We start from the raw sequence: 12,021 nt of genomic DNA, 5'->3' as shown, positions 1-12,021 counted from the left end.
CCCGAGTTATGAACGATTCCTCCTTACGAATGGCCTCAAATGCCGGCCACTTGTGCTCCACGCTGGTCCTGGATACCTCCGGACCACATCCTATACTGCAGTACTACATGTACTGCATGGCCAGAAGAGCCCCAGATAACATAACAAGAGCCCGGAACATCCCACATCCATGCACAGGTGGATGTTACACTTGCAGTGTTCCGACCGGAAGTTACACTTACAAATGCAGTGTTGCGACTTATGAACAACTTCGACTTACGAACAAAACTACAGTCCCTATTGTGTTCGTAACTCGGGGACTTCCTGTATTGGGACTTTGCCACATTTTTGAAATTCCATTCCATCCAGGCTTTACAGACGAAATGGAGGGGCTTTGAGGTGCTGTAGCTTTGAGGTGCTGTAGTGAAACTTTCTGTTGCAAGCCCAGCTCTATGATGCCGCATGTGAAAGTAATGCTAATTTGCTAAAAATGCAAAAAAAAAAACATTAGCCTTAATTTATATCAAAGCAGAATTGAACAGATATACAGTGTATGTTTTGACCACTTGACTAGATTACATTGGGCAAAGGTCACAATGCAAGTATTACTGGACTATATAAACAGTTAATTACTTTTCTACATTAAATAGATTAAATAGTATGTGAAAAACGTCTGTTTTCCCAGATTGCAAGAATGCATAAATGTACTGCACACTAGACATGTGCATTAGTTTTCGTCTGAATGCATTTTCGTCCGAATTTCAGGTATTTTCGTTATCGTTTTAACAAACGATAACGAAAGTGCAGAGTCCGAAAAACGAAAGATCCGACATAAACAAATGCTTTATTTTCGTTTTCGTTGCTACAACAGTTCGATATAGATAGGAGATTCGACATGATGATGACAATAATGCCGCGTACACACGGTCGGACTTTTCGTCTACAAAAGTCCAACGGACGCCGACGGACTAAAGCTGGCTGGTAATCCGATCGTGTGTGGGCTTCTCCGGACTTTCAGCAGACTTTTTCAGCCTCAAATCCGACGGACTTTAGATTTGAAACATGCTTCAAATCTTTACGTCGTAACTACGACGGACCCCGAAATCCGCTCGTCTGTGTGCTAGTCCGACGGACAAAAACCCATGCTAGGGCAGCTATTGGCTACTGGCTATGAACTTCCTTATTTTAGTCCGGTGTACGTCATCACGTACGAATCCGTCGGACTTTTGTGTGGTCGTGTGTAGGCAAGTCCGTTCGTTAGAAAGTCTGCTGCAAGTCCGCCGAAAGTCCGCCGGAAGTCTGTCGGACAGTCTGTCGGACTTTTGTAGACGAAAAGTCCGACCGTGTGTACGCGGCATAACAGTCTGTGTCCATCAAACCTGTGGTCGAATGTGCCTAACCTTAGCTCTATTAGTCCAAGATTATTCTACATAGAGAGAAAAGATTCGACGTAGGGGAGGAAAGATTCGACGTAGGGGAGAAAAGATTCGACGTAGGGGAGAAAAGATTCGACGTAGGGGAGAAAAGATAAATAAAAATAATGATGATGATGAATGTTATTGGCTGATTGTAACCAAAGAGGAGGAGCAGTAAAATAGCTAGAACTAAGTACACACGTACTTTGGCTTATGGTGTCTGTTGAAAGTTCTTAGAAGATTCGACGGAGCAAGTAAACTATACGGCGTTGTACAGTTTAGCTGCTCCGTCGAATCTTCTTTGCACATTCGACAGACACCATAAGCCTTCAATGACAGATTCGACCTTAATTTATATTTTCGGACTAATGCAATTTTTAACGAAAAACAAGATAAATAAAAACGAATTTCGGGAGTAACTAAATACATTTATTTTTCGGACGAAAACGAAATTCCGAAACGAAATATTTCAGTGTGCACATGTCTACTGCACACTAAAAGTAAATATTACTGAATATCATAGACCAAAAAATATTAGATTGAATGAGAATATCATTCCATTCCTTTGTCATAGCTTCAAAGCTTCCTGATAATGCAATATTCATGCCAAACGCATTGAGCCATAGTGGTGCGACGCACACGTCACTTCCTGCCCTTGGTACCATTGAATCCGAGATTTGAAACGCATGCCTGTTTCTTTGCACGGAACGACCTGCAAGCCATTGATATGGATAGCTGGATAGATTCAGTGCAGGTTGGAGGCACTTTTAAATGTGAGTTTGAAATTGAGAATTGGGTGTTTTTATGCATTAAAGAATAAACATGTTGCGCAATGATAGCATTTCTTTTATTTTCCAATTGAGCGAGAGGCCACACTCCATATAAGTGAATATAGGATCCCTGGTGGATTGGATGATTACGTTCATAATATATGTCAATTTGGTGAGCGAGAAATCTGCATGACATCTGCATGATTGGTGGTGACTAGCGTACACAATAAGAAATTGCAATAGCATTGACATTCAACTTTCGATGGACATTTTTTGAAAAAATGGATACATATTTTTGATGGACATTTGTTTGTTAATTTGTATGGTTTAAATAACTGGACACTGGCACTTTTGCACATATATGAGATTTATATGGTTCACTTGTATATAATCTTTTATAATAAATCATTTTTCACAGGATTTGATTTACAGTGGAGTTAGCATGGCTATCTATAAAATTAATTGTATGAGCGCTTTGTCATAGCTGCCATATGTTTTTCATTTGGAGGAATAGTCCCTCATCAGTCCCTCATTTGGCACTAAATTGTTCTGTCCTTTCTTCTTCAGTTGCCTCTCCCTTTTTACTGTGATATAAATGAAATCCGCAAAAATACACTCCTGATCATGTGATTACTGTGATTGGCTGTCACGGTGATCCCATAATGGCCCATTATTATTATCAATGAATCAATTAAAGTGTATGGGAACCCTAACAATGAACTCATTTAATTTGCTCCCTTTTTGGACTGATAAATATACCTTGAAAGCTTTTTGTTATATCTGTTCAATAATACTAACTAAATTCCTGTTGATCCTGCCAGAAACCCTGTGATCCAGTAAGTTCCTGTGCTCTCTGGCTTTGCTAACTGTAATTAGTAAACACTGTTTCCAGCTCTCTCTGTGGACTAGTGATCACATCATCCCTATATTATGAATATTAGGAGAGGGGAACTGTAAAATTTTTGTTCATATGCATTTTAATTTAAGCCAAGGCACGCCTGTCTTGGATGGATAATTTTATTTTAGCTTATACAGACCACCAGTGCAGAACCTGCACATAAAGCAAGGGATATGTTCGTCCCTGACCTGCAGATAGTCTTTTAATGCATCTTACTAGCTGCTGACTTATCTTTGCCCCTAAATAGAACCTACTCCGGAATTACTAAAATTGGAGAGAGCAAAATTTGGTGCAACTCTGCATAGAAACCAGCTTCCAGGGTTTTTTGTCAAAGCTTAATTAAATAAGCTGAAGTTTGATGCTGATTGGCCACCATGCACAGCTGCACCAGATTTTGCACTCTCCAGTTTTAGTAAATCAACCACATTGTTGTTTAGGTGAGCTAAGTTCTACTTTTAAGCAATGTTTGATTTGGCCATTGATGGCAAAGCAACAGGTGAACTTTAACCCCTTTGTGCCAATGGTATGCAAATATGTGGCCTCTCACAGATGGGCCTTAATGCTGAACACACACATACAGTATATGCGTACCAGAATGTAAACAGAGTTGTGCCAAGAGCGTGCGCCCTGCTCGCTCCCAGCACAGTTATCAGTGGCTAACAGAAAGCTCCTGATCTCTACTTGTAATCGGGAGCTTTCCAATCATGTGACCGCTGTGAAAGCCAATCATGGCGTTCACATGATCAGAAACCCTGCCCCACCTCCCGGCGTCAGAAACCTCTTAAAGGGGGCAGGAGGCACCTGCGTTAAGAGGTTACATTCCCCGCCTCCATCCCCAGCAGTATATATTTACCATCCTTTTATTTCCCAGCTGCTCAGTTCAGCCACTAGAATGAAGGAAAGATTTTCCTGTGTGAGGTGTAGCTGAAACTCTAGTTGGAACCTCCACAGGGTTGACTATCTTTCCAATCCAATTTTTTCACCTCCAGTAGTTAAAAGAAGCAATTAAGGAGAAAAGTAAAGCCAAGTATATGCTTCCGGAAAGAGGGACTTTAAAGCAAAAAACAGGTTTGCTATATTTCTTCACTCAGTAAGTACCTGCAAGTTGCCAAGAGCTGCCCCATGACTATTGTGAGGCAAGCACAGCCCTGTCTGTTCTATTCAACTAGAGTATCACAAGTCTTAAAAATATAGCAGGTAAATAATTCTATGAAATTATGTTTCCAAATTATTCAACTGAATGTTTTTTTGCCCGCAGTTGTAATGCCACTCAGATAAAAGTAAAAAGGTGTGAAGTATTATATGACTCTTCAGAGTTCCCTAATGTGTTCTTTCTGATTTCTTTCAGGTTTTGTTTGGAGTCATTGTTTTTTGTAATGAAGACAACTTTTTATAAAGTTTAATAAAGCAAAAACAGAAGTCTGAAGTGATTCAGAAATACATAGACTTTCATTATTTGTCATGTGAAGACTTCTAAAGCACCACAGCCAAACAACAAAGGCCTCTTCCTTCATACATCAGAAAGAGAATTATATTTGTTACTGCCATTGGACCCTACAGTTCTGAACTGCCATGTATCATCTCTTGACAGTGTTGCTTAGTGTTACTCTGGATGCTCTCGGTGTGCACTCAGCACTTAGTGTTGGCAATGGCCAGAGTCAATGGCAGAAGAACCAAACCCAGGCAATGCCAATGCTTCTTGCACACATAAAAAGACCACAGGTATCCCAGAATACCTCATCAGGAAAGAGCCAGATTGCACCAGATATGTGCTATGGGTACTATGATGTGATGGGACAGTATGATGCCACCTTTAACTGTACCACGGGTACATATCGCTATTGCTGTGGCACTTGTCATTACCGCTTTTGTTGTGAGCATCATCACAAGCGCTTGGAGCAGGACACCTGTAAAAACTATATCAGTCCTTTCTGGGCACACACAACCCAGCCTATTACCACCAGTGCTAACAGCAAGCTGAACAATAATGGTCATGCTGACCAGACCAATAGCACCGTCTATGTCATCTGTGGTGTCATTAGTTTTACTCTAGCCGTGGCCATCGGGGCCAAGATTGCTTTTAATAAGGCCTCCCGACGTCCACCGGGTAGAGAGATTAATGTACCCAGGTGAGCTGAGTAAATCATTGGCAGGAAATTCAAAAAAAATATTGCACTTGGATGGGAGTTTTAGTTCCAGTTGCATTACATGGTGATAAACTATGATGTTGATGTGTTGAGGATATACTGTATGAAATATATGAGATAGAAATAAGGCAATAAGCTAATATTTGACCTCACATGGCCTGATAAATGCAAGAGACAGAACTAACTTGACAGCCCCAACACCATGTACTTTGCACAGCTCATCTGCCATAAACTTTTAATGAACAAGAATGAAGCTCGCCATACACTGAGCGAATTTCATCTGGTTTCTGATGAAGAGGATGACATTTGCTTTGTCAGTGGCTCTGCTGGCCCTGCTCTGTTAAACAAAAGTCAATCATTCAAACGGCTTTTGTCGTAGGTGTGTGCTGGTATGGGTGGACAGCGTACAATTATTGGCCAAGCAGTATCTTCGTCCAATCAGATACAGCTGCTGTCTGGGTATTATGAAAGCTGCTGCTGTCTATCAGAGTACAGTAACCCAGAGGGGGGATTCCTCTTTCTATGCTAAAAAGAAATATAACAGTAGTATAGTAGTATAAGAGTGTATGGCCAGCTTAAGAAAACAACACTTCTGTAAACTAGAAACAGGGCTCCATATGTTGCCTTGTATCTGGAAATGTTATATTGTACAGTACTTAAATCTCGGATTTTGTGAAGTTGGCCTTTAAATTCAGCTGTCTTTCCACTCTTCTGCATTAATTGATGTCGGGCAGAGATGGAGTGGAGGAGATGTCTTTTCTAGGACAGCTGGGGAGATAACAGTTAAATCTATTGTCTCTATGAACATGGTAGCTCTCAAAGTTGCCATGTTTGGCTAAAAACACTATGTTAGAAAACTTACCAGCTTGCATTGCACTAAATGATGGAAAACATTTCAGAAGTTAGAGATTTCTATAGCCTGATTTCAGATTTCATATGGCAAAGTACTGCTCTTATTATTAATAACAAGTGGTGTGGGTGCTGTCTTGTTTGCAAATGTCAGCCATGTCACATGGTCAGGAACCTGGTCCCTACTCTTTTTACTGCTTAAGCATCACTGTTGGCCCATCACTGACCAATAATGAGGAGAGAGGAGGTGGTCAAGGCTCTGGACCACGTGATATGGCAACATATCATAGATCTAGGATTTGGGTTCCTATGGCATTGGGTATGTGGCACTTTATCCAGGTAAGTGTACTGGTTTAGGTAAGCATTATTTCTATGTATTATTAAACTTAGAGAGACATTTAAAAAAATATTGTACACTGTATGCAAACTTTTTTTCATGCTTCACCTCCATAACAGAAAAAGTTGTATTATATCCATTGCATCCTTACAGGGTTGCCTACAGTCAGTGTAGGGTGCTGTAGTTATTGGGTGGATGTTGCCACCATGCAATCATTGGAAATGAAGGCTCTTCACCAGCACATTCTTATTTCCCTTTATTTACTAGAATAATAGCCTATTATTTTATTTTTATCTGCAATTTCAAGAAATGTAACACTGCATTAACACATAAGCAGATGAAGCATGTTTGCTGTATTTGTCATAGTTAGTGCATTGCATTTTACCAACAGGTCTTTTTTGCATTGTAATTCTTCAATAGTGTATGAAAACTTAGAGCATATCTCTAGGCAAAAACGTTTTATAAAAGTTTTGGATAGAGTGAGGAAGGGTTAGAACTTCTGTCAGATTTATTTATTACAGGTACCTATGTAGAGCTGTCAATTTATGCAGCGTTTTACATATAAATTGTACATTTACATCAGTCCCTGCCCTCACGGAGCTTACAATCTAGGGGTCCCTAACTAACATTCATATATACACATACTGTACTAGGACCAATTTAGACAGGATCCAGTTAACTTACCAGCATGTCTTTGGAGTGTGGGAGGAAACCGTAATACCCGGAGGAAACCCACACAGGTACAGTGAGAACGTGCAAACTCCCTGCAGGTAGTAAATACATTGCTGTCTGAGTCCTAATTGGGAAGAGCCACCACTATATTTGTACTGGTGACCATTGTCACAGAGAAAGAAAGTGAAGGGAAATCTACATTTTAGAGTTTTCCCCTTAGAAAAAGAGATAAGGGAAAATCTTATAATGGAGACGCTTGTTGCAAAAATCTCCCGTTTTTTCAGACAAAAAGACAAAAAAAAGGAAGAAAAAACTGGCAGCGGTTTTAACTTTTCCCTACTCTATTCAAAACTTTAAAAAGTCCATCTAGTTCACAGCATTTTACACAAGTGTTGAAAGTTTTTAAAGTGAACTTATTAGGACAAAAATATGGGAGCTGACATTGCTGATTTGCTCCCATGCTCACTTAAACGGACAGATTTTAGCCTGTTTTGGGAATTCTTCACCTAGTTTTGTGAATCCTTTATCTAGTGAGAGACAGACCTGGAGCCAGAATGCAGGACCGGAGTTTAGACTGTTCCCGGTTGTGAAGGTTATGAAGCTGGTGTCAAAAAATGACAGCCATGGAGCCTTGCACTTTTGAAACAAGCCAGCAATGGCAGTTCTCATATTTATGTCCTTTTAAATAAACTGGCCATGTAAGACCTAAAGGAGCTGCCATTGAAAACCTCCTTCTTTAAATGCTAGATGCCTCGCTCTTTCACTGATCCTTTTGTTTCAAAGTGTTTGAATTCACTGACCTGCAACAAGTATGCAGCGCAGGAGATATAGGGAATTTTCAGAAGTTCTTATATGTTTACTTGTAGCAGGTCAGTGAGTTAAGTATTAAAAACAAGAAGATCACCAAGACAGCTACTAGCATTTTAGAAGTCAGCAACGGCAGACCTCACGTTTCAACTGTTTTCTTTAGTGTCATCACTAAACATAATTTAGATGTGGCTCTCCATGACCTCTTTTTTACAGCATACAGAATGTTCTTTTGGCATGTTAAAGGGTTAATTCATTATATCGGTATAGTATTTAGCAAATTATAAAGATCTATCTCAGATGGACCCGAGGATGTATTCTGGAATATTAAAAAACAAAACAAAAAAAAAATTAATTGTCTGGAAAATATTTAGTTAGGGGGATACTAGTAATAAATTCCCTCTTGACAATTGACATAAGGTTAGCTATACCAGGGGCACTTGGTACATACTGGTATTTAAAGAGATCAACACTTTATGGGATAAAATATATGCCTAAATGTATTTGTTCTGCAACTTTAGCTTTATCCAAACTCAACACTTTTGTTTTTTTATTTAAAGATAGATTGGTGAGGAGTGAGAATCCCCTACAGGTTTTTATTGTCTATGTTCTCACTCTGGAGATTCACCCTGTCTGTCACCAGAACAAGAATAAAGGGAATTTTTCCAATAGGGACACTTATTTACCCACAGAGAAATGTCATAAATGCGACAGAGATGGGAGTTTTAACCATTCCCTACTTTATTCAATATTAATGAGAAAAAGTTTGACTTACAGGCTTTAAAAATCAGTTTCTAACAATTACATTTCTGAAAAAGTGTATTTACAATATTTGAATAATGTGCTTTAGATCCTTTTTTCACACTGAGGCAGTTTTCAGGAGTTTTAGCGCTAGAAATAGAGCCTGTAAAGCGCCTGAAAACTGCCTCCTATTCATTACAATGGGTGCTTTCAGACCTAGGCGGTGCGCATGCGGGACATTCGGAAAAGTCCTGCAAGCAGCATCTTTGGGGCGGTTTGGGAGCGCTGTATACAACGCTCCCAAAACTCCCCTGCCCATTGCAATGAATAGGCAGCACTTTGGAAGCGCTGCAACACGGGAGTTTTTAACCCCCTCTTTGGGGTTAAAAGCGTCCCGCTAGCAACCGAAAAGCGCCCCTTAAACAGCACTAAAGCGCCACTAAAACGAGCCACTCTTTAACGATATCGCGGCCGCTGCCCCAGTGTGAAAGGGGTCTTATACATGCTATTTATTACATTCCTTTTGACTGGGTTAATACATCAAAAAATATTTACAATGAAGCTGTAACATGTTTTTTAGCTCCTTCCCACCACTGTCCTCCGGTTCTTTGAGAGAATCTAAACGCTAAAATCTAGATTAAAAGAAAACTGAAAATAGTTTGCTGAAGATGACAAAAATGAGAGGATGTCAAAATATTTTGGCTTGTCCACAGTAAGCTGTTGGAATAGTTAAATGGCATCCCACATTCTTAGCTATTGATTACACCCGGATACATTCTCCTTTATTGATTGTGTATCAAAGCAACACTGCTTTACAGGTATGTACACATTCAGGTTCCTGAACATCTGCTTTTCAGGTAGCATTGGATCAGAAGATAGGAGCACTACACGAAAATGTTGACATCCAAAAAAGAGGTTTTATTCCAAATGTGTAGAGAACCTAATAGCCAATGCATTTTTGGGGCCAGACTTTTTCCCCCTTATCAGGGCTTAGAGATCGGCTGTAGATGAAATTGAATGTCAAAAGCACGATGTAGCTCGGTCCCATTCATCAGCTGGTATGTGTTGCAACACCTTACTTTAAGCCTTGATGAAGGGGGCAAAGTGTGCCCCCCAAAACACATTGGTTAACAAAAAGCAAACAAAAATTCCCAGCTTATTTACCAGCCAGTCTGCAACAAATTGAATTGATGTCTAACAATTCATGTTAAAAACAAGGGCTTTTGTTTGCGCACATTTGTAAATACATACATAAGCTGCTGCTGTCATGGCACCCCAGTATATTGCAGTCCTAACTCTATAATTTGAGAGTCTCCAAATTTCGAGCACATACATAATAATGGATAGATTAAGGGCAGGTATGCCTGGAGGGAGCCACGTGTTGCCTTTTAATGTGTTCCTTGCTGTAAAGGCCAGTTATAGGTTGGGATTATTGCCATTTGTCTATAACATTGGTTATTAGGTTCACTACATGTTTGGAATAAAACTCTATTTAGGACTTCAACATTTTGGTGTGGTGCTGCAATCTTCTGATCCAAAAATTGCATTCACGTCCTGAGGTTTCCATGTGAATTCCTCAGTGTACAGAAGCAGCCCACATATCACCCGGATGCCCCACTGGGACATTACCAGTACAGTTTTCATAAACCAATTGCATGTACCAAATAACACCTACCTAAAGTTTCAGCGCCATCAGTTCACTGCCTCTTGCATGTAGTATGGCAGGGCAGGTGGAACCTACTTCCATATATATCAGCTGCCAGCTGCTGAGAATAAAATATTTAAAGCGGAGCTACACCCAAAAGGGGAGGCTCTGCTTATTTGCCTCATTCCCCCCTCCACTGCCACATTTGGCACATTTTGGGGGGGTAGTGGGTACCTGGCTTTGACAGGTACACGCTCCTACTCTTGACTGAAGTCACCCAGAAGTTCAGCCCCCCTCCTCCTTTCCCTGCCGCTTCGCACATGCACAGTAGGGAACTGGTTGTGAAGCCACAAGGCTTCACTGCTGGTTTCTCGTACAAGAAATGGCAGTGCAGCAGCACCCGAGAGCCGATTCAAAAATTGGCTGGGGTGAGGACAGCACCGGAACCAGGGACAGGTAAGTGTCCTAATATTAAAAGTCAGCAGCTACAGTATTTGACTTTTTTTCTGATGGAGCCTGGAGCTCCTCTTTAATAAACAATTTTAGTTACTGCAAATTTTAAAACAATCTACCAAAGAAATTCTGTGATGTTGTGACAACAACGCTACACTGCTCCTGAATTAAGAGCACAGCTGTCACTCTCATGTAGACTGAGTCTGCTTGCACTACAATGAGATGAAAAAACTTGGGGTGTGGCATTGTCACTGCTAAGCCGGTAGCACGTTAGTATGCACCTGGACACACCCAGCACTGCTGCTGTTTTTTGGATTGACATCACTGACTCCGTTGCTGAAACCTTCCCACTTTGAGCTGCAGTAACTGGGTGGGGAATGTATGAGACACAAATGGAGTACGATTTGGTTCAAAGAGCATGATGATAGGAGAAGAGAGCAGGAGCATTCTGCTTCCCCTTTACTATACAGTCTGGAGGGCTGAGAGGTTACCAAACTGTTAGATTCCTGGATCACAAGACTGCTGCATTGATTTAAAAATGATTTGGCACATAAATAAGTTGTATATACACACAGGACTGTTCAGTCATCTGTTTGTAAATCCAACATCCTAAACAGAATGTATTTTGATTCAGCTGTGTTGTGTGGATATACTACTTCTAGCTTCAGCTATAGGACTAGTACGTAGTCCGCCTTTCAACTACACAGTTTCCTTGGAGACTAGTCATTTATGTGTGAGCTAAAACAGTTATTTGTATTATATTTCAACTGTGTATGTAGCTGCTTGCATGGAGTTACACTTTAACAATATAAATACCCATCAAACAGAATCTACACAGGTAAAGAAGAGAAACAGCATTATAATAATAATATTTTTTGTCTTTTCAGAGCCAGTTACCATGTGCTATAAAATCATTTAGAGCCATTTTAATATAATATTAGCTACAAAAGCACAAATATTATATATTATTTAATGGTTCTCATTTATTGAACAAACAAGGTCATCTAACACCAACTGGTTATGTGTTAAAAAAGTATTTGAACCCACTTAAAGGGAAAGTCAGCTGAATACAGCCAGCCATGCTCAGCTTAAACCTCACTTAAAAAACATTAAAAAAAAAAAAAACACAAAATTAAGTTTTCAGAACTTTAGAATAATGCCCCGTACACACGGTCGGACTTTGTTCGGACATTCCGACAACAAAATCCTAGGATTTTTTCCGACGGATGTTGGCTCAAACTTGTCTTGCATACACACGGTCACACAAAGTTGTCGGAAAATCCGATCGTTTTAAACGCGGTGACGTAA

General features: G+C 40.1%; 1 protein-coding gene across 1 annotated transcript in view; it reads left to right on the top strand.

Moving 5' to 3' along the window:
- The window catches only part of SHISA7 (shisa family member 7), a 270,504-nt gene that overhangs the window by 139,877 nt on the left and 118,606 nt on the right, over nucleotides 1-12,021 (top strand). The window contains exon 2 of the mRNA XM_073602641.1: nucleotides 4,411-5,191. Coding sequence (XP_073458742.1) covers nucleotides 4,635-5,191 — 557 coding nt within the window. The 5' untranslated portion in view covers nucleotides 4,411-4,634. The remainder of the gene's footprint in view (nucleotides 1-4,410; nucleotides 5,192-12,021) is intronic.

Source organism: Aquarana catesbeiana, linkage group LG10 (assembly GCF_042186555.1).
Source record: "Aquarana catesbeiana isolate 2022-GZ linkage group LG10, ASM4218655v1, whole genome shotgun sequence".
Lineage (NCBI taxonomy): Eukaryota > Metazoa > Chordata > Amphibia > Anura > Ranidae > Aquarana > Aquarana catesbeiana.
The sequence above is the reverse complement of the archived record's forward strand: the minus strand, read 5'-3'. Positions and strand labels throughout refer to the sequence as shown.